Source organism: Rattus rattus, chromosome 2 (genome assembly GCF_011064425.1).
Source record: "Rattus rattus isolate New Zealand chromosome 2, Rrattus_CSIRO_v1, whole genome shotgun sequence".
Lineage (NCBI taxonomy): Eukaryota > Metazoa > Chordata > Mammalia > Rodentia > Muridae > Rattus > Rattus rattus.
Genome location: NC_046155.1, coordinates 169,634,525 through 169,656,502, shown reverse-complemented (window position 1 = coordinate 169,656,502; position 21,978 = coordinate 169,634,525). Strand labels below are relative to the sequence as shown.

The window sequence follows — 21,978 nt, the reverse complement described above, 5'->3', positions numbered from 1 at the left end:
CTGGAGCCCCAGCCTTCAGAGCAGTTCTGAGACCTCCATGTAAGTAAAGCCCAGGCCAGCCAAAAGGAGGACAGATGAGCCAGGGATTGGAAGCCAACAGGAGCACCCATGGATATTCTAGGCTCTCTTACCTCTTGGCCAGCCACCTCTTGGTGAGCTCCAGTGGGAACAAATTGATAACCACCTAATCAAGCCTCAGAATCATAAGAAGTAATAGTTTTAAGTCTCGGAGTTTTGGGAGAGTTTTTTGAAAAGCCATAGACAGCCATTCTTCCCAGGAGACCAGGTTATACCACAGGCCCATGCGCTCAGACCACAAACAAAGCTGAGGGCTAGTGGGACAGAGGGAGGCTGGGGCTTCTCTCCCTCCCAAGCTGCTTCTCTAAATGCAAATGTGTGGAGCTAGCGCGGGGATGGGGATGTGAGATGGCACTAATAATAGCGGCGGCCGCTAGCGTTTCTCGTGGGCTTGCTGTGTGACAGCTCTGTCAGCGTGGGAGGGCGGGCGGTATTATTACCTCTGTCTTACAGCTGAGGACACAGAGGGAAGTCACTGTGACTCCAAAGCCCCAGGTTCTGCTCTTAAGCCCTGTGCCAGACTGAGCTCAAGTGGACAGAGCCGGGGAGTGGATGCAGGAGAAGCCAGACAGACTGGGGTCAGGGGAGGGGAGCTGGAGAGTAAGAGACAAGAAGCACGAACATGTGCTGGGGTTGGGATTCTCCTGCTAGGGCAGAACAGAGGAGGAACAGGTTAGGGGTAGGGCATTCAGCCCAGGGCCACCAGCCAAAGCAGAACAGAGGGAAAGAAAGCACAGAGCTGAGATCCACACATGGCCTGCACATGCTGGGACTCTGCTGGGTCCCGTGTGCCAAGCTAACCTCGGAATCTGAGACCGAGGGACCTGGGCTCTGTCTGTCGGCAGCAAGGATGCCACACACATAACTCCAGCCCTGGGCAGTCAACAAAAGGGCCCAAACTCCACTCCCCCTCCACCCCCTTTTGCCATAGTAAGGATTGAGCCCAAGGCTCCCACTGAGCAACGCCCCTAGGGCTCTTCATTTGTTTGTTTCATTCATTCATTCATTCATTCATTCATTCATTCATTCATTCGAGACTGAGTCGCACTGAATTGTAGCCCAGGCTGGCCTTGAAGCCCAGGCTGTTAGCCGAGTTTATCAGACTCTAAGAAACCCAGCCCTGTGGACGGGCTAGCGTGTTGCTGAGCCCAGCTCTAAGAAGCAGCCCCACAGCTCTGTCATCTATGCACAGAAACACAGGTCCAAGAAAAGTCACTGCAGCGGGGCTTGGGTGGGAACAAAGACCTAATTTGGAACATGTTAAAGAGATCATCAGTGTCATAAAAGGATCCCAGGCAACCACTAAAATAGCAAGGTCTATAAGATATATTAAGGAAAAACGCGCCAGCTACAGAACAACCTGTTCCCCGGGAAAGAAAGAGCTGGGGTGTGCTTGTATATAGAGACATTTCTGGAAGCTGCTTGCCTCCAAGAAAGGGAATGAGGGTCCAGGGAGGGAGGGAGGCTACTTTTGTCCTTATTAACTTGGGGCTTTTTTGTTTGGCTTGAGACAGGCTCTCACCATATGTACACCATGCTGGCCTCGAACTCAGAAATGCATTTATTTTTGCCTCTTGAATGCTGAGATTAAAGGTGTGTGCCACCATGTCCCTCTGTCCTTATTAACGCTTGATAAAAATCCCATCCCTCCCCCTTGTTTTGCCTTATCGTCTGTCCCCTAACCAATGCCATCAAATTTCTGCTTTTGTTTTTGTTTTGTTTTGTTTTCTGGTGCTGAGGACCAAACCCAGGGCCTTGAGCTTGCTAGGCAAGTGCTCTACCACTGAGCTAAATCCCTAACCCCTCAAATTTCTGTTTTAAGGCAAGACCTCACACTGTGCCCTCAAACTGTTCTGGGATTACAGGAGAGCATCACTACACTGGGCTGATGAAGACTTTAAAAGCTACAGATAGATATAGGTATAGTTATAGGATAGGTATGGTATAGGTAAAAGTATGGTATAGGTATAGGCATGGTGTGGGTATAGGTATGGTATAGGTGTGGTATAGGTATAGGTATGGTATAGGTGTGGTATAGGTATAGGTATGGTATAGGTGTGGTATAGGTATAGGTGTGGTATAGGTATGGTGTGGGTATAGGTATGGTATAGGTGTGGTATAGGTGTGGTATAGGTATAGGTGGTGGGTATAGGTATGGTATAGGTGTGGTATAGGTGTGGTATAGGTATGGTGTGGGTATAGGTATGGTATAGGTGTGGTATAGGTGTGGTATAGGTATAGGTGTGGTATAGGTATATGGTGTTGTGGGGTGGAGACTGGCAGATCTGGGACTGCAGTGAGGCCTGTGGCTAATCTAACAAAACATCAAGCTCCAGACTGGAAAGTGGAAAAGAGAAATGAGGGAGAGGTTTGGGGAGGGAGGAAGAGAGGGGCCAAGAGAGAGAGGGAAAGAGAGAGGAAGAGAAGGAGAGCTCTTTCAAAACAAGACAGAGAGCTGTCAAGATGGCTCAGTGGATTGAGACACTGGCCACATGGCGAAGGAGGGACTTGGCTCTCACAGGTTTTCCTCTGACATCCACAATGGCGACGTGGAGCTGCCAAGCAAACGTACATGCATATGAACACATACTCCAGATTGAATGAATGAATGAAGGAATGATAAGATGGAGGGGCTGGCAGGATGGCTTAGAGGGTAAAAGTAGTGAAATTGTGATAGCCTGAATTGTATCTCCAGATTCCACAGGAAAAGCCAGATGTGGCCAGGTGTTTGTGGCATACCCTTTAATCCCAGCACTTGCAAGGCAGAGACAGGAGGATCTCTGAGTGCCAGGCCAGCCTGGTCTACAGAGTGAGTTCCAGGACAGCCAGGGATACACAGAGAAACTCTGTCTTAGGGAAAAAGAAAAATACAACCCCAAAAGCCAGATCTGATGGGTGGAGTTTGTAATCTCAGCAGTCCTACAAGAGGGTGAGGTGGGTCAGAGACAGAACTGACTGGAATCTCACAGGCCAACCTGTGTAGACCACACAGGAGACGGGAGAACAGCCGGTTCTCAGGAAGATATCATATCCCCTGAGCTCCGCACATGGAAACATTAAACGTTGTCAGGGGGCCATGAAAGGGCTCAGTGGGTAAAAACGCTTGCCACCAAGCCTAAAGAAAAAAGAAAATCGTTCCATACCCAAGGCCCACATGATGGAAGGAAAGAATCAACTCCTGTAAACTGTACACACACACACACACACACACACACACACACACACACACACACACACACACATCCACTGACACACATATACACATACAGAGATGCACAGAGAGACACAGACACATATACACATATACACACAAAGAGATGCAAAGAAACACAGATACACGCACAGACACACACATACAGAGACACAGACATACATACATAAACACACACACACACACACGTTGACAGGCACACACATACAGAGACACAGACATACATACACACAAAGCTTGATAGATAAATGGAATTAAATTAAAACCCGTGCCCTGTCTGTGCTACTGGAAATGGAGTAGGGGTTTGGCACTCACATGCCAGGCAGACAGCCTGCCGCTGAGCTAGCTGCAGGCCTCATTTCACTGTGACTCTGAGGCAGGGTCTGGCCTGTGGGTGGGTTCTGGGGATTGAACTCAGGTAAACAGTCTTGCACAGCAAGTGCTTCACTTGCTAAGCTGGCTTAGCTCTCTTGCTGGCCCGGCTTAGACCTTTTTATTGACAGATACAACTAAGAATGAAAGGCAGGCTGGAGCCCGCTCAGGGCTGCTCTTTTAGAGTTTGAGTCTTAGCCCCACGCAGCAGCTCCCAACCACCTGTGACTCCAGCCTGAGAGGATCTGCCGCCGCCTATTCCAGCCTCTTCAGGCACACAGACATACGCAGGCAAACGCTCATGCACACTGCGCTGGTTGGTTTGTATGTCAACCTGACACATGCTGGAGCCTCTGAGAGGAGGAACCTCAACTCAGAGAATGAGATCAGAGAATGCCTCCATCAAATAGGGTTGTGGGCAGCCCTGTAGGGTGTTTTCTTAATTAGCGATTGATGTAGGAGGACTCAGTTCATTGTGGGTGGCGCCACTCCTGGGCTGGCAGTCCCAGGAATTATAAGAAAACATGCTAAGTATGCCATGGAGAACAAGCCACTAAGCGCGATCCCCCACGACCTCCATCAGTTCCTGCCTCCAGATTCCTGCTCTGAGCTCCCTGCATGATGGACTGCCAGCTGTCAGAGCAAACCCTTTCTTCCCCAAGCTGCTCTTGATCACAATGTTTTACCACAGCAAGAGAAACCCAGCCAAGATGCCCGTAAAATAATAAAAATAAAATGAAATTTAAAAATGATAAATATATCATTTAAAAAAAAATAGACAAGGTGACTCATGGAGGGTGGGAAGCTGTCTGTGATACACATATTAGGAAAGGACATGACTCCAGAAAGTCTAACTCCAAAGTTAATGAAAAGGTCATATCCCTCCCCTTTGTGGGGCAGTGCGGACGGGACTCAGGGCATCTTACATGCAAGGCAAATGCTTTACAAAGAAGACACATCCCCAGTCGTTGGTTTTTTGAGAGAGGGTCTCTCTGTGTGGCCCAGGCTGGCCTAGAACCTCCAAGTTTGGGGATGACAGCTATGCATCCACTTATTAATCTCCAGTTTCTCAAAAACATGCCCAGAGAGGACTTTTCAAATGTGCAGTCCACACAAAGGTGGTCCTCTCTGCATGGAGAAGCACTCTCTGTCATACACAGCAAGGAGAAGGCGCTCCACAGCCATTTTGGGAAAGGCTTTAGCCACGTCTCTGAAGCTCAGAGATGGGGTGACAGCAACTCCACTCCTGAAAACACACACACAGAAGCACTGAGACGAGGTCCCAAGAGTCACACAATACAGTGTCTTAGTGCAATGACTGTGGACATCAACACCCAGTGAGCATCTCCATGCGACAGATATATAGACTGTCATGAGACTAACTGCACAACCACATGGCTCTTACAAGCAGTGCCGGGCAAGTGCAGATGTGACCCCACACACAACTCATGTATGTCCAAAGGCAGGCAGTTAGTGACTGGGACGTGGTTTCAGGATAAGGAGCTGGTGATGTGTATTTAGTTTGTAAAAACTGAAAGATCTAAAGTTTATAATTCATGAAAGTCACGAGTATATGTATGAGTATGTTACACTTTGGTAAAACTCTCTTGAAGATGGAGGTATGCCTCAGTGGCAAAACACTTGCCTAGAATCCCCCAGTGAGGAGTTCTTGGGTTTGATCCCCACCAGGAGACAGGATAGGGACAGGTAATCTCTTGGAAATATAAACAAAAATTAAAGTAGGGATGGTTCTAGGTCATCCTGAATGACTGCTTGTCTATTATTAAGCCAGGACTGAAATCCACGTGCACAAATTCTAGGAGTGCAGTCCATCGGATCCCGACCTAAACTGGTCTTTGTTTAGGAGTCCTTTAGCCCCTTGCTTTTTATTGTTTTGTCTTGTTTTTATTGAGACAAGGTCTCTTTAGCCCTGGCTGTCCTAGAACTCACTCTGTAGACCAAGCTGACTTTGAACTCACAGAGATCTGCCTGCCTCTGCCTCCCAAGTACTAGGATCAAAGGCGTACACAACCATACCCTGCTTATTCCCTCACTTAGAAGTTTTAATCTTATTACTTTCTGTGTCCGGGTGTCTTGCCTGCGTGTTTATCTGTGAACTACACATAGCAGTGCCTGTAGAGGCCAGAGAAGGACATCAGGTGCCTTGGGACGGGAGTTACAGACAAGTGTCAACTACCATGTGGGGTGCTGAGAATTGAACCCAGATCCTACGACGAGGAGCTAGTGTTCTAACCACTGAGCCATCTGTCCAGCCCTTTATCCCCTCACTTTAAAGGGACTGGGGCAGAGGAGAGAGAGCGCTGCTAAGGTCACATGAGGTGTAGATGGCAGTGTGAGCCCAGAGCACAACCCTGCAGACAGGAAGAAGTGCAAAGTGAGATGATACGGTTCAAAGACAAGCACCTCCAATCAGCTCTAAGACTTTCTGGTTAGGCAGTCTTCAACATGCTCCTGGACTCTCCCCTGCCTCTGTCTCCTCTGAAAGTGACTTCCTAGAGGGGCGGGGCTCAGGCCTGTGAGAGGGACGGCTCAGCAGTGTGCTCAGCCTCAGCACTTCCGACAGCCATGCTCACTACAGATGCGTGGTCTGGACAGGCCTGCAAGTGCACAGTTTTTTAATCCCAGCATTTAGGAGGCAGAGGCAGGCGGATCTCTATGAACCTGAGGTCAGCCTGGTTTACACAGAGTTGCTGGGCAGCTAGGGCTACACAGTCAGACACTATGTCAAGAATAGAATAGAAGAGGGGTTGGGGATTTAGCTCAGTTTTAGAGCGCTTGCCTAGGGAAGCACAAGGCCCTGGGTTGGTCCCCAGTTCCGAAAAAAAAAAAGAAAAGAAAAAGAATAGAATAGAATGGATAATGTTGATGACCAATGGGACGCATCCAACCACACACATTGAGGATGTTTGTCTAAACTGACAGACATCCCAATGGTTTTGCTGCCCGTATGTTCTCTGTGCACTGCCACCACATCTGTGAGCCCTTCCTCCAGCTTCCGTGTCCCCTCCCTGTGAACCCCTCCCGATCTCGTTTGGAATGGGTGTCCTGGTGTTGGTGTGTCTCCTCCATCCAGCACTACCTCCCCTCAGTGCTCCTTCAGAGCACCTGTTGACTCATGTCTCTCTCTAGAATTTGGGCCAGGCCAGGAACACAGTAGCTTCAGCAAACATTTAAGGAATTAAGAAAAGAATGGAGGTCATGGATCAAGAATAATATTGGTTCTCAGGCCTCGGGGACTCTTCTGAAATCCTTTCCCTGACCTCTAGCTCTGCTATCCACCAAGGTCTCATCTTTTTCAATTCCAGGATGGAGCCCAGCACATAAGGTACCCACAGCCCCCACCAACCAGGCCTCAAGGCCCTTCAGTGGGGATACTGGGGAGTGTCTAGGCTTCCCGTCTGCAAGCAATCTGTCCCTCTATAACTGGTTCACTGACTCTTCTCTCCAGGGGTACTCAAGGTTCACGTTAGGTCAGAAGTTTCCCGTGGACTGTCTGCTAATAAGGGTTCCTAACACCCTGTGGAAAACATCTCTGAACTTCTGATCTCAGTGGTGAGCTGGCCCCGCTCGGTGCCGCTGAGCACGTGGAGAAGGCAGGGTGCAGGCCATGGCCTTGGCTGCTGTGAACAGTAAAACTACCTGAGCTGCCCAGCTCCCTCGGCCCCAGGTCCAGCTGCTCAGGAAAGCTCCTGCCCACCAGGGCCTGTGTGTAAGCCCCTGCCTACAGGGCATAGTGTTGGCAGGGCGCAACAGAGAGGGTCAGGGTCGGCCTGGCACTCTATGCAGAGACTTGCAGGGGACTCTCTTTACTGTCACAGCAGGACAACAAAACCCTCCATCAACATCATGGAGCAGTTCGTGGTAAAAGAAACACCTAAACAAGGCCTAGTGCATGTCTGTTTTTAGAGACAGGATTTTATGTAGCTGAGGCTGGCCTTGAACTCCTGAGCCTCCTGTCTGTGAGTACAGGGCCTGTGGTGTAGGGGATCCCAGCCCTTACTAAGTAAGAGCTGTTGACACACAAGGCCCACATCTCAATGTAGGCAGAGATAGAAAGCAGAAACCCCCGGGACACTGGATTGTATCCTGGCTTGGTGCTCGGGGTCAAGGACTATTGTTTCAAAGCACAGCATTTATGAATCAGACTCAGCCTTAGAGATGGGGCTTCCAGTCCTGGATCTGCCATGCACTGCTGGTATTTCATCTCTCTGGTCCTCGGTGTCCACATTTCAAGGTGGACCCTGAACAGGCTTGGGTGTGTCAGCACTTTAGACTGGCCAGGTATGACAAAATGACTGTTCTTGCGATGGCGATTGTCAAGAGCCTATCACAGAACCCGGGTTCCCTTCAGAGTCTGTGCCTCTCCTGCTTTGGCTGTGGCTGGAGGTGACATCTTGGTCAGAGTCTGGGCTTGCTCTGTGCATGGGATACGCCCCCGGTTACACTGTATATTAACCTGTGCCAGCTGAGGGACCCCTCCCCATGCCGAGGTGTTAGGATGGGTTGGGAAGCTGTTCAGGAAAACCCAGAACTAGGGCCCCTCTACCTACTGCCTCCTGCACCATTTGGGCCACTCACCAGGATTGTTGTGACCACCAGAGTCTTGTTGGCTAGAGTCTGTGACAGGTTGATGTCCAGGGTGGTAGCATTCATGGCCAGGGTCCGGTTAGAGTACCACACCCCTACCTGGGGACAGACAGGGTGTCATCAGCACAGAGCCTGTTCATACTCTTGGAAGCCTCAAAGACCAAATCCCAGCAGGGCTCTGGCATCACCCTGGGCCTGCTCACCTCACGGTGGCCCTGGCGGGACTTCTCCAGGATGCGCAGTGTGTAGTTGGTCCTCTGCCCTTTGCTGTTGAACTCAACCCCCTGATCAGCCCGTCATACTCTACCTAGCAGGGGGGGAGGGCAGAGGGAGGGGGGAGGCGGGAGGAGGCAGGGGCCCGGAGATGGATAGAAAGGCCAGGCAGGGATGAGGCAGCAGCAGAGAAAGGCACAGAGAAGTGGAGGAGGAAGAGGAGGGTCAGAGAGAGGACAATACACATGCAGGAGAACAGATGCAGGGGAGTAAGACCCAGAGAGCACACGATCCCCACAGGGACAGTGGCATGGTCAGACAGGACACAGGTCAGCGTGGGAGAAGGCAGAGGGAGGGCAGGGTGGACACAGTCAGTGCCCCTGCCTGAGGAGGCTGCTGCTCCCGTCCACCTCCGCGCCCCTTGCTCCTGGCTCACCATGCGCAGGTAGTTCATGAGGCTGGTCCCATGGGGCCAGATGTTGGCTGAAGTGCAAGCCAGTGGCTTGACGCCAATCTCCTGGCTCCGGTTCAGCTCTCGGACAGCGCTTACCACCACGTGCACGGCGTCAAACATCAGGGCTGCCGACAGCTGAGTGAGAGGAGGTAAGGCAGGACGTGAGAGTATCAGTGTAGTTAGGGATCCCCCAAGGCTCCCTCTGGGGTCACCTCAACCCTCAGACAAAGCCAATCTTTGCAGGAGTGGAAAACTGGTAGGGAGAGAGAGGGGCTAATAGTGTTTTCTGGGGACATGGGCAGCCAGGGGAAAGTGGAGTGTCTCATGCTTGCTGAGACTGTACGTGGCCATGTCTGTTTGGAGAAGGTTATTTCTGAGTTTGCTGTTTTGTTTTGTTTTTGTTTTTTTCTGGTCCTATAAGACAGGGTCTCACGTAGCTCAGGTTAGCCTAGAACTGGATATGTAGCTGAGGCTGGTCTTGAACTCCTGATCCTTCTGTCTCTACCTACCAATGCTGGGATTATAGGCATGTGCCACTATGCTTGACTTATCTGGGAGGAGTTAACCTAGACAGCTAGTTGTCTTCCTGAGCTTCCCAGGTCTGCATGGCTAAGGTAAGTGGGCAAGACAGCCACCGTACCATCTGCGCATACCTGGGGCACTTCATGCTATGGGAAGGATGAACATAGGGTGGACAAGGAGACAGAGGAGTTTAAGTATTGATCCTGGGCATGGAAGCTCTCCGAGCTGAGATCCTGGTTCTAGTATTTCCCATCTCCACAGTCCCTTTCTGAACTTGGGATTCCTCCACGGTAGAATGGAGGAACAGTTGTCTCCACCTTGAGCCCAGCTCCGGGGATCAAGGGGATAACACACCTCAGAACAAAGGCCAGGGGCGGGGGCAGTACTGAGAGCTACATAGTGTGGCTCTGTCTCTAAATAAACAAATAAAATAAAATAGGAGGCACAAGTTAAGTCTTTCAACCAAGGAGTCATCTGAACAAAAGCCTCGTGAGGGGGAGTTGCTGGCTCTGCAGGACAGTGCATAAGAAATGGGGGGGTACTGGGGGGGAAGGGGGTACGGGAGGGGAGGGCTGGGAGTACAAACACCTGAGGCCATGCTGCCCTGGGCTGATGATGGAGAAGCCTGCGCTACAGAGAGGAGACTTGGGTCAGACTCATCATGGGCCTCACTATGAGGTCTTGGGTACCAGAGGGTTCCGGTATGATCAGAATGAGAGTCACAGGCCCTGTCCCCAGAGTCAGCGCACAGGGTGTCTCACCGCAGGGCCAGGGTAGGTGCTGGCTTCGCAGTTCTCCCTCCAGGACATGTTGAGACTGCGCACAAACTCCGGGTAGAAGGGATGGGAGGTGTTGAACATGGAAAAGCCCAGGATGTTGGAGGAGTCCTCTACGATACCGTCCAGATGCAGGATGGGGAAGTCCTGGGACCAAGAGGAAGAGGGGTGAGGCCTGAGGCAGGACTGAAGTAGGGCCACGGTGAGGTAGGTGGGAGGTGGGGAGGGTATAGGCAGGGTACGCACCATGGTGGTGAGGATGTACTTGTAAAACGCTGAGGTCATTCCCAGCTCCGAAGCCTGGAGGACACAGGAGAGGCCGAGAGGCAGAGAACGGGGGAACCCAAGAGGGGAAGAGAGATTTAGAGACAGGCCTGGTGAGGAGACACCCAGTGGAAAACACAGTAAGAGACACCCAAACAGAATGAGCAAGCAGGAGACACAAGTGAGGGCAGAAGGGACCTGGGTCCCTTGCATTCCACCACGCTGACTGGAGCCAGGCAGAACAGAGAACGGGGCCCTTGGATGTCTACTGTTTCCAGTGAAGGCATTCAACACTTCCTACCAGAGACAAATGGAAACCTGGGACATGGGGCAGGCAAGGACAGAACCTTACCCTTACCCCTAAGACACCCAATGTCATTGGCACTGCCAATGTTTAGGGCTCAGGCTGGTTGATCATCCATCAAAAAAAAAAAACCCAGCTGCCGGGCCTAGGGGCACAGGCCTGTAATTCCAGCTACTCAAGTGGCTTAAGCCTGTCTGGGCTACAGAGCGAGCTTAAGGCCAGACTGCGCAACTTTGGAAGATCTTGGCTCAAATGAGACAGAGTAGCCGAGGATTCAGCTCAATGGCAGAGCCCACAACTAACAGTCACAGGGCCCCGGATCCAATCCCCAGAAACATCAAAAGAAAAAGAGAGGGAGGGGCAGGGAGGGACGGCAAGGAGAGAGGAGGATAGGAAAGGGAGAGGAGGAAAGAAGGAAGGAAGGAAGGAAGGAAGGAAGGAAGGAAGGAAGGAGGGGGGAGAGGAGAAAATGAAATTCTGCAGCTTAAGGCAATGCCCTCAGTCTCATCCTTTGACCCTACATCTTATGACCCCCCAGGAGGACAGGCTGTACCATCTTCCTCACACTAGAAACCCCCATCCTGACCCCACACTAACACTGCAGGGTTCCAGCTTGTATGCAAGCGAGGCAGGAGCTGGGCTTGCACACGTGGTTATCAGGGCAGGGCAAGACAGAAGAGAGGAGACCTCAATCAATGCACACAGTACCCTGGGAGAGGTCTCTGCCCAGGAGGCCTGTCAACCCAGAGCGTCTTCCCTAAGCCCTCTATATCCTCAAGAGCCTGATCAACACTTCTTCCGGCGGCCTACAATCAGCAGTGACATACGGTTTTCATTAAGAGAAAAATAAATGAAAAACAAACGGAGAAAAATAATACAAATTTGATTATAAAGAAACATTAAACGGGGGAAAGGAATGAATGATTAATGAGTGTGGCTCACTGATGGATGGATGTGCTGAGCCCATGGGGGCCCATGTGCTCTGGGCCCTTGCCTCTAAAAATCCCCAGAATCCCAGCTTCCATGTCTACACAATGTTCAAGATATCTGCCCCAAATGGTGGGGAAGAGCCCCAGTTAAGGGTATACACAGAGCTCTAAAGAAACCCTAAAGTTCTCAAGTTCAAGATCAGCCTGAACTACCCAAAACAAACAACAGTGGCTCAAAAACAACAGTGGCTAGAGAGATGGCTCTGCAGTTAGGAGTGTGTGCTGCACCTGCGGAAGACCCGAGTTCAATTCCCAGCACCCCCTTGGCTCACAACTGCCTCTACCACCAGTCCCAGGGGAATCCCACACTTCTGGCTTCCAAAGGCACCAGCACTTATCTGCACACACCCTTACCCCCACCTATACATAATTAAAATAATAACTCTTTTTTATAAGACACAAACGCATAGCAACAACAGAGTCCTGTTGATGACTCTGACGTCTACTCTGGGCCAGCCTCACTCTAAGGACTTTCCCTACTGTAGGCTCACCACCATCACAAGCCAAAGAGGTAAGACCAACTGATGGCTGCATTCCACAGACAAAAAAAAAAAGGACAGTCCCAGGTCATGTGACCAGGGAGCTGCAAAACAGACCCTATGAAGCCCACTTCCCACCACTGAGGTTATCTGCTCCCGCTTCAGTTCTATGGAAAATAAGAGGAGGGGACCCACCTTACGGAGGACAAGGTGGGAGATGGACGCGTTGGCATCGATGATGATGGTGGACACTTTGTCATCTCGGATCTCCTTGAGTAGCGGCGTGGGGTCCCGGCTGTCATCAAGCATCCTCACGGACAGTGTCTCCTTGGAGATGAGGAAGCCTCGCACCAGTTCTTCTAACCGCAGCAGGCCTGAAGGAGGGCCGGGCCCTGTGTTACAGCCCTACCTCTGCCTGCCCAGACACAGCCCGCAAACGCTCCTTCCCTCTCCCAGCAATGGCAGCTGGGCCAAAGACTGGAGGCCATGCTCAGAAGACGAAGCGGCTGTCTCTTGGGACATTGGGCTTGGGGACTTTATTCTTTGAGGGACTCCCAAGTACAATCCCTGTACAAAATCTTCCCAGATTTCCAAATGCCTGACCTCCCCCTTCCTGATCACTCACTGGAATGTCTGACACAGCAAGTAACTGTCTCTCTACTTGTCTTCATCCTTCAGGTGACAGCATGTGCCAGTTCTCTGGCCAGAACCTTGATGCAGCCTGGGTTCTCTCTTTCTTTCCCTCATTTACCCAGTCTCTATCTTTAAAACACATCAGAGCCTGTCACACCACACCACACCACGCGGTCTCCGCCCCAGCATAAGCCACTGCCATCTCTCGCCTACTGCATCGGCCACACTTGCTTGAGCCTGCTCCCCACACAGCAGCCAGACGGATGGAAACAGATGTGGCCCTGGTCTGTGCCAAGCTTCTCATCTCCTCTGTCATTTAATGCTTGTACTTGGTCCAGCTACATGGGCCTCCTCAGTGTCCCCAGTCAGCCTTCCGTCCTGTGGCTTTACCCTGGCTGTCTCTCTACCTGGGACCCCATTTCTCCAGGTCCCTTGATGGCTGACCCCTGACCTTTCTTTCCTCAGCTGATGTCTCTGAGAGGCCACAGCCACTACTTTCCCTACAGCCACTCCAATCGTCTGACCTTCCTCCTTCTCCAGAGAACTGACCCTACCAACCAACCAGATACGGCTTTTGCCTGACTTGTCATTGGAAAGGTCTGACAAGGACAATCGTTTGTGTCTACCTCACTCGTGGCTGTCCTAACACGAGAGTCTCACATACGGCAGCTGCTCATCGAGAGAAATTCCTTCTAGGAGCTCCAACGCTCAGTACCCTCCCCCAACTCCACACTCACAACCCGCCCCCAGGCCACCACACTTGAACATCTCAAAGACTGTCACAGCCAATGTGCTCACTTGAACAGAATGCTCTCCTCTTCTCTACTGAGTTCTGGTATCACTCACCACCTGCACACCCTGCCCTGCCCCAGTCAACTCTCCTCAAGGAGGCTTGGCTTGACATCCAACTGCCACCATCTCACTTCTGCTTTGTGTCCTTCTGCTCTCTCTGATATATGTGTGTTGCTACCGCCTGTCACTTCTCCGTACACAGATCTGACCATGTCTCCTTGCTCTGTGCTGTTGCTTCGAAATCTCCAAGGGTTCTCTGACCCCTTGAATTCACCGTTCCATACTCCGGCCTCAGGACCTCTTGGGGTTATATTCTGGGGCCCCAAGCCTCTGTCCCACCAAGGCCCCTGATCAGAACATACTCTCCAATGCTCAAGTTCAGTTAGAGACAGCACTCCTAGGATATGGGCGCCGAGCCTCCCAGATGGCTCAGAATCCCTTCCAAAGGCCCTGCACATCTCCTCCAGCTCTGTGTCTGTGTCCTGCTCTCTAAACTCCTGGACCACTCTGTGGCCTGAGGCCTTCCCTAGACCAAGAGCTGCACGCAGAGCAGTTATAAGCAAAATGGCATGATAAATACGTATAAACATGTCAAATAAAATCTAATATTTTGTACACTAATTCAAAATTAATAATACATTTCTAAAAGTGATGTGCCAGCCCCGCCCCCTGCTATCCCAAAAGCCCGATGAGAGCTGGGCAAAAGGAGTTCATTGTCAATGGGTCTCTCTAGGACAAGAGGGGCAGGTGGCCCATGGAAGCAGATAACCCAGTTCTTGGAGGGGAAAGACGCAGTGGGAACTAGACGAGCCAGGTTCCTGTTGGACCGGGGAACCCTGTGGAAGCCCAGGGCTCTTGGGAAGGGTGCCTAAGGAGAATGAGGGCAGAAGACCCAGTCCTCGCTCACACTCAGCTTTGGCGCAGATGAGGCTAGCGGAGGGGTAGTTAAAGGACTTGAGGATCCGGGAGACTGCCAGGCTGACGTCTTCATTACTGGGATACAGGCTGACAGATGCAAAGCGGAGGTACTGAAGGCGGGGTGTCTCCTCAGGGCCGACCTTGATGTGGGGAATCTGGACAGAAAGGGAGATGCTGCTTGTCAGGGACTCAAGTCTCACCCCAACACCCTCTCCCACCATGCCCCAACCTCACCTCCTTCTCCCCACAGATATGGCTCACGGTGGAGGCAGAAGCTGGGCTGGAGGAGGGTCCCAAGACAGACACAACCCCCTTGGGCAGGATCTGACACACTGTGAAGAGCAAAGAAGAAACCAGAGTCAGGGACCCTCTGCTTCTGCTCGTGGCCCACCCTCAGAAAGCTGACCTGGCCTAAGAGAGGATCAAGAGGGTCAGAGCTGTGGGTTCCCCTCCACCAGCCTGGACCTCAGAAGACCAGTCCCTAGCCTGCTCATACAGAGGGAGCCATGGGGGACAAAGGCACAGAGAGACAGGCCAAGCCAAGAGAACATGGGAAAGCATGTGGACATCATGGTGTTTGTGTTTGTGTGTGTGTGTGTATGTGTGTGTATGTGTGTGTGTGTATGTGTGTGTGTGTGTGTGTGTGTGTGTGTGTGTGTGTGTGTACTGGGGCAAGGTCTCTCTATACAGCCCAGGCTGTCCTAGATCTTACTATGTAAACAAGACTACCTTTGAATTCATAAGTTCCTGCCTAGGTCTCCAAGTACTGGAACTACAGGTCTGTACCACCATGCCCAGCTCTGTAAGCCTCCTTTAGAACTACAAACTGAGAGCTGGCCTCCTCTCCCTTCCGACTTCTTCAGTCACTCTACTCCCTATAATGCTCTCCCTGTAAAAGCAGCACTTGAAGCTGGATGACTGGTGAATGAGGTGGGTGGCGTGTGCCTTGAGCTGGCCGTCCTCAAGTAGGGCAGGGCTACAGAGGACAGAGAGGAGATGGACACGAACAGAATCTGGAGACAAACAGGAAGTGGGACTAATGGCTCTCAGGAGAGAGATGGACCATTTCAGGCATCTGGTCCTATGCAAATAGTGGGACCTTCAACATGGAGGGCACAGAAGGAACAAGTCCGCTGGAGACATGACATCCCATTTAGATGCTGTGAGCGAGCCATGGCAGGATCTCAGGATGGCTTAAGAGAACAGTGTGGCTGTTTAGAAAGCTTGCCTAGAATGTGTGAGGCCATGGTGAGTTAATGGAGGGAAGGAGAGAGACGCGGAGAGCAGATAAGAACATAAATTAGACCACACCACTGACAGGACTGTGGACTAGTGTCAGACATGGCTACGGAACATGATTTCCTAGGATTATTTCAGGAATGGCTAGATCCAGTTTCTCTACAGACATGCCAGGAATCTCGCTTTGACTGTGGGCCCCCACTTTCCTCAGGCTCGGCTTCATTTTCAGGATCCCCTCAAACACACACTGATACCAGCTGGTGAAGACGGCCTCACGCCACACCCTGTTCCTTGGCTCAACTCTAGGAGCACACCTATTCTACCCTCTCTCTGCCTCTTCAAGCCTCTATCTGGGCCAGCTTCTTCCAGACTGTGTCTGTGATGTACCTGTCAAAAAGCCCGAAAACACACCCTGTTCTCCCCATTGGTGATTTGAAACCCACATGATCTAAGAAAGTTCATGGTAAGGCCAGTGGAAAAGAAACTTGTTTACGTTGTTTATTTATTGTACTTGCAGTCAAACCCATGTCTATGAACACAAAGTGAGGCACATCTCAGTCCTAACCGCTCTGTTGTTTTGAGTCCGGGTTTAGTTTGGTTTTTCAGACAGGATCTTACTCTATAGCTCAAACTGGCCTGAATCTCACTGTGTAGCCAGGATGGGCTTAAAATTCACAGCAACTCTCCTGCCTCAGCCTTCCAAGTGCTGAGACTACAGGTGGAGCCACCATGCCCAGTATAGAAACATGTCTCTCGGTTTTGTTTTCATTTTGTTTTTCGAGGCAGTCTTTCTGTATAGACCAGGCTGGCTTCGAACTCTCAGAGATCCACCTGCCTCTGCCCCCTGAGTGCTGGAGTTAAAAGTGTGTGCCAAGACTGCTCTGTTATGTTTTAATACAGAGGGTTACCAAGAGCTATGACCTGTGCCGGCACAGCTAGGCCAGTGTGCTGTCAGTTCCTTGTCGGCCTGACATAAGCTACAGTTATCGGGGAAGTGGGGACCAGGCCTGAGGTTTTCTTCCATCACACCGGCCGCCAGGGGCAACTGATTGCTGCTTGATGTGGAGGAGGGGGCTCAACCAGCGTTGGGTGGTGCCATCGCTGGGAAGGTAAACATGGGGTAATATAGGAAAGCAAGTCAAGAGGAGCCAGCCAGTAAGCAGCGCTCCTCTATGGCCTCTGCTTCAGTTCCTGACTCCAGCTTCCTGCTTTGAGTTCCTGTCCTGGCTTCCCTCCATACTGTCCTGTTTAACCTGCAGTCTAAAATAAACCCTTTCCTCCGCAGGTTATTTTGGTCAGTGTTTTATTCCGGCCACAGAAAGCCACTAGGATAGCGGGTACTAGCACTTCCGAGTCTGGGAGCATCAATAGACACTTCTGTGGCCCTACCTGCCACAGGGCAAGCCTGCTCTGCAGGGAGAGCTTGAACAGTGCCACACTCCACCTCCTGCTCGCTGCAGCATGCCCCAGTCTAGACTGTCCCAGAACACCTTTTCTGACCCACCAGAGAATTTTAAAGTCCCAAGCCTCAGTCTGGGCCTTTCAACCCAGCTGCAGTCACTTCTGTGAGACAGAGACAGGCAGGCAGGGAGGGAGCAGGTGCAGGCGGAGGAGTACAAGGCTGAACTGAGGAGGCCGGGGTGGAGGGACTGACCAAGGCCCCACCTGCCCTGCCTCACCCCACGCCCCTGAGACCCCGCTCACTGGTGTCCGTGGTCTCGTACTGGCTGTCCCGTTGCAGCTCAAAGATGTCTACTTCCACTCGGGCCTTGGCTGGGACCTCGATGATCCCATTGATCTGCTCTCGGGCCAGGGCCAGGGCCAGACGCTCACCACGGCCACACACGGTCTGGTCGTCCAGGATTGCAGCTGAGAGGAGACAGGAGTTGGGAGGGGCCAGGTTCCTGGGGCCTGAGAAAGGGTAGCTGTGGGGTCTCAGATTTGTGGCCTCTAGAGTAGAGGGAGGTATAGGTATGAAGGGGCCTAGACTCCTGGATCTGAGGCTGGATGGCAGAGTATCTGCACTCTTGGGTCCAGAGGAGGAGAAGCTGGGGCCAGAGCACTTTGGTACTAGTATGGCTGAGCTCCCAGGAGGGGCCTGGAGGGGGAGTTTCTGAGGAGGCAGGGTGCTGGGGCCTCACCCATGCGCAGTGATGACAGCACCTGGCAGCTGGGGTTGGCGAAGGCGACTATCAGCAGCAGCAGCAGCTCAGCCGGCATCTTCCTCCCCTCCTCATGGGGACGCAGCTGCCGCGGCCCCCACTCGCCACCTGCGGAGAGATCCCCCCAGCCCCACGGGAGATGGCTGATGTGAGGGGGCAGCATCCCTTAGGAAAGCTGCTGGGTAGGGTGGCAAGCACAGTCCTCCCAGACATCATTGGGGGGGAAGCCACAGTTCTGAAAGGCCCAGTTCACTGGGGACACCAAGCTCATTTAGTCCTGAGCTCTGGAACATGGAAAGGTCAGAGGCTACAGAAAGGACAGGCATTACTAGAAATTTCAAGTAGGAGTGATCCTGGGTACCAGCCCCACCCCAACAGGAAACTGAAAAGTGCTAACACCACCCCAGTCCCGCCCTGTCTCTGGGCAGGCAGCTGTTACTAGGCAACAGAAACTGGCTGGAGAGGATGCAGTGGTTGCTAGGCAACCCCATCCCAAGCCTCACTTGCCACCTTCCTGACGTCCCTGGTTCCCACAATCCCATGGGAGAGAGGCCTGGGCACCCAGGGTCTGAAGGGTGAAAGAATCTCAGAATTGGGAAACTTGGTGAAGGGGAGGAAGGGGGGGAAAGCAAGAGAGGGAGTCAGGGAGGGAGGAACATAGCAAAGAACCTAAAGAGAGAGTACGGAAGAGAGAGAACGGAAGGAAAAGAAAAAGTATCTGACGAGAGGCCGCAAAAGTAAAGACGCTGGGACTCAGAATACGGGAATGGAAGGGAAACAGGCAGAGGCGAAAGCGCAGACCGCAGACGGATGTCAGAAACTGCTATAAACAGAGACACGGAAGGAGAGCTGAAGGAGATCGGAGACAGGACTGGGAGAGAGGCAGGGAAGGGACTGGAAGAGGTAGACACAAGGGACACACACCAGAGAAGGGGAGCAGGGCAAGGCCAGACGAGGGGCTGTCAGTGCATGGGTGTGGGTGAGCAACTGGAAGAGAAAGACAGAGGACAGGGAGGCACAGGCTGACTCAGGAGACCAGAGAGTCTGGTAGGAAGAAAGGAAAGCTGGAAGACTGCCTGTAAGAGGTGGGTACTGAAATCCTGCCTGCACCCTGTTCGGGGGAGCTGGGGTGTGGTACATGACTTCTCCTTACAGATCCAGCCTCGGGGAGTCCAGGTTTGTTCTGGGCACTCCAGGCCTTTGACAGTGTAACTGCTGGGCAGGATGTGTTTTACCAGATGTGCACATGGATCCCTGGACCTGGCTGTAGACCATGGTCCAATGGAAGAGGGTTCTTGTGGAGCCCAGAGCACTGTGACATGTGTCTAGTGTCCTCTGACATCCCACCTGGCACCATGGAAAGAACTCCCAAGAAAGGCCAGAGTCACAAGCCGAGGCTCAGAATTGACTTCTCTGGCCTGAAAAGTTCAGGTCAAGGAGAAAGGGTGTCTAATCAGTCCCATACTTGCCCCTACTTCACTGGGTGACCTTGAGAAAGTCGTCCCCACACTCCTCAGCCTTTGATGAGGACAGCCTAAGGGATATGAGGACATGCTCAACAGACTGGTGGCTGCAGACTGCAATTTAGATCTAATGTGGAGACTTGACCAGGACAGAGGAGCAAGGAATTCTGGGAGAGCTAGAGGAGAGTTCTCAAGGGGAAGGGTGGGGGTGGGGGGGTTCATCCTGGGACATCTGGAACAAATGGGGATCAGACAAAAAGACGGAGACAGGGCAGAAAGGCAGGGACCCACAGGTGGCAGACAGATGGGAACCAAAGGACAGAGGTACAGTGCAGAAATGGCTTATGGGGAGTGAATAAACACAGAGGGTCATGCACAGAAAGATAGCCCCCCACAAAGTGGTGACTACAGTTAGGTGGGGGGAAAGAACAGACACTAAGACATTCACACCAGGAGGTAATTCCTGCAGTCTGGAGGCAAGGGGATCACTGTGAATTTGAGGCTAGCCTATGTTACAGAGTGAATCCCTGGACTACAGAGTTAAACCCTGTCTCAAAAACAAAGAGGTACCAAAGGAGCAGATGGGAAATGTCAGGCAGGTCCAGGACTCACAGACCAGGAGACTCAGGCCAGGCTGATACAAATGGACAGAAACAGAGCAAGAAACAGAGGGGAGCTGAGGAGAGTGGGTCAGGCCCTACAGGTTGGAGGAGAGATGAGCAAGGGGAAACACATGTAAAGGACAAGGGGCCGACGGAAGATGACTAACAAGTATAACAACCAAGGGGCTAACAGGGTGTAGGGACACACGCCTGCCATACCTACCATCAGTAGGCAGAGGTGGGAGGGTCAGGAGTTCAAAGCCAGATTGAGCTCCATGGTGAGTCCCAGGCTAGCCTGGGCTATAGGAAACCCTATCTCCAAAAGCAGAACAAACAGAATGACAGGGAGCAGAGAAAGAAACATGAAACTCTGAGGACAGAGACAGCCTGAGACAGACACACAGAGTGTGAGCTAGGGACCAGCTGCATAGCAGCCTAGAGAGGCTGAGGCCAGGGGGCAGAGTGGAGGATAAAAAGGCTTGAGGAAGAAGTGCACAGGGAGACTGACCACAAAGGCTAGAGAGGGGATGAGTCAGGAGGGAAACGGAGTCACACTGGATGCCCACAGCAGCTGGCACAGATGATCCCAGAGTCCCCAGCCCATAGGTACTGGGATGGGTGGAAGCTAAAAGGTCAATGGTGTGGTTCGGAAGTGGAGAGACTGGGCGGTGGGCGGAAGCCAGGTTAGAACACAGGAGAGAAGGGTGGATGGGGAAGACTGGGGGCCCTCAGTAGGGTCTGGGGGAGGGAAGCGAAAGGGTGAGAGATGGAGGCTGGAGGTGGAGAGGCTCAGGAGAGAATGGAAAGACAGAGTGGGAAGAAGACTGGATGAGAACTAGCATCTCATCAGAGACAGACGCTGAGCCCGGCAGACACAGCCGACAACAGAGAAGTTGGGCAGAGTTGGACAGGCCCCGGAGACAGGAGAAATGCAGACTTGACGATAGAAAGGCATTTCCAGAAGACAGACAGGAGGTGCAATGGGACGGGGCCTATGGTAAGGCTTAGTGAAAGGAAAGAGAGAGAGAGAGAGAGAGAGAGAGAGAGAGAGAGAGAGAGAGAGAGAGAGAGAGAGAGAGAGAGAGAACCAACACAAGTGAGGAACACACAAGTCAGGAGCCAGTGTGGGTCTGGGACCCAAGCTTGGGGGAGGAACAAACCGGGAGCCAGTGAAGTGAGCTGGCTACCTTAGGAGCCAGTCAGCCCGCAGCACCCCGGAAAGCTGGGCTGAGGGCAGGTGTGTGAGGTGTGTACCCAGAAGTAAGGCTGAGAAAAGGAGAAGAGGTCGTGGAGAATGAGAGGTTGACAGGGAGGGCACAAGGCAGTGAGGAATAGCTTCCTTGCCATCCACAGGGAGCAGGGACTGGGGGGACAGCCGGGCAGGGAGCCTGGCCTTCCAGGACCCAGGACCCAGCCCAATCCCCGCCCTGCAGACACTTACGGATCCTGGTGGGACGGAGGGCTGGGCTCCCTCGAGGCCCGAGGAACGACAACCAGGAGGTGCTCCGACGCTGGGTGCTGGTGAGGCTGGGGCCGGGGGAGAGGGCAGTCCACTGGGCCCCCTCCCCCGCCGCCGGCGGTGGCCCCCAACTAATCCAAAACGTTGTCTCCCCAGCAGCGGGGAGGAAGGACAGGTGGAAAAGCAAAGGGCGGGCCAGGAGGGGAGGAAGGGGAAAGGAGAAAATGGAGGAGAGAAGGGGAGAGAGGAGAGGGGGAAGGAGCAAACGGAGGGGAAGGAGGGAGGAAAGGAGGAGAGGAAGGTGAAAACGGAAGGGAGGGGGGGCACAGGCAAAGCCGGGGGAGGGGGGAAGCCGGCCCAGGAAAGGGCCCCCGCCCCCTCCCCTAGCCGGGCCGGCCTGGGGGGGGCACTGGGGGTGAGGACTGGGTGGAGAAAAGAAA

General features: G+C 52.5%; 1 protein-coding gene across 1 annotated transcript in view; it reads right to left on the bottom strand.

Annotated features, from left to right (window-relative positions):
- Positions 1-21,760, bottom strand: part of Grik5 (glutamate ionotropic receptor kainate type subunit 5) — a 60,872-nt gene extending 39,112 nt beyond the window's left edge. The window contains 12 exon segments of the mRNA XM_032894197.1: positions 8,261-8,368; positions 8,473-8,555; positions 8,558-8,576; positions 8,919-9,071; positions 10,220-10,381; positions 10,481-10,534; positions 12,466-12,644; positions 14,603-14,768; positions 14,848-14,945; positions 17,557-17,721; positions 17,994-18,122; positions 21,521-21,760. Of these exon segments, the coding sequence (XP_032750088.1) occupies positions 8,261-8,368; positions 8,473-8,555; positions 8,558-8,576; positions 8,919-9,071; positions 10,220-10,381; positions 10,481-10,534; positions 12,466-12,644; positions 14,603-14,768; positions 14,848-14,945; positions 17,557-17,721; positions 17,994-18,072 (1,266 nt within the window). The 5' untranslated portion in view covers positions 18,073-18,122; positions 21,521-21,760.
- Positions 21,761-21,978: the final 218 nt, after the last annotated feature.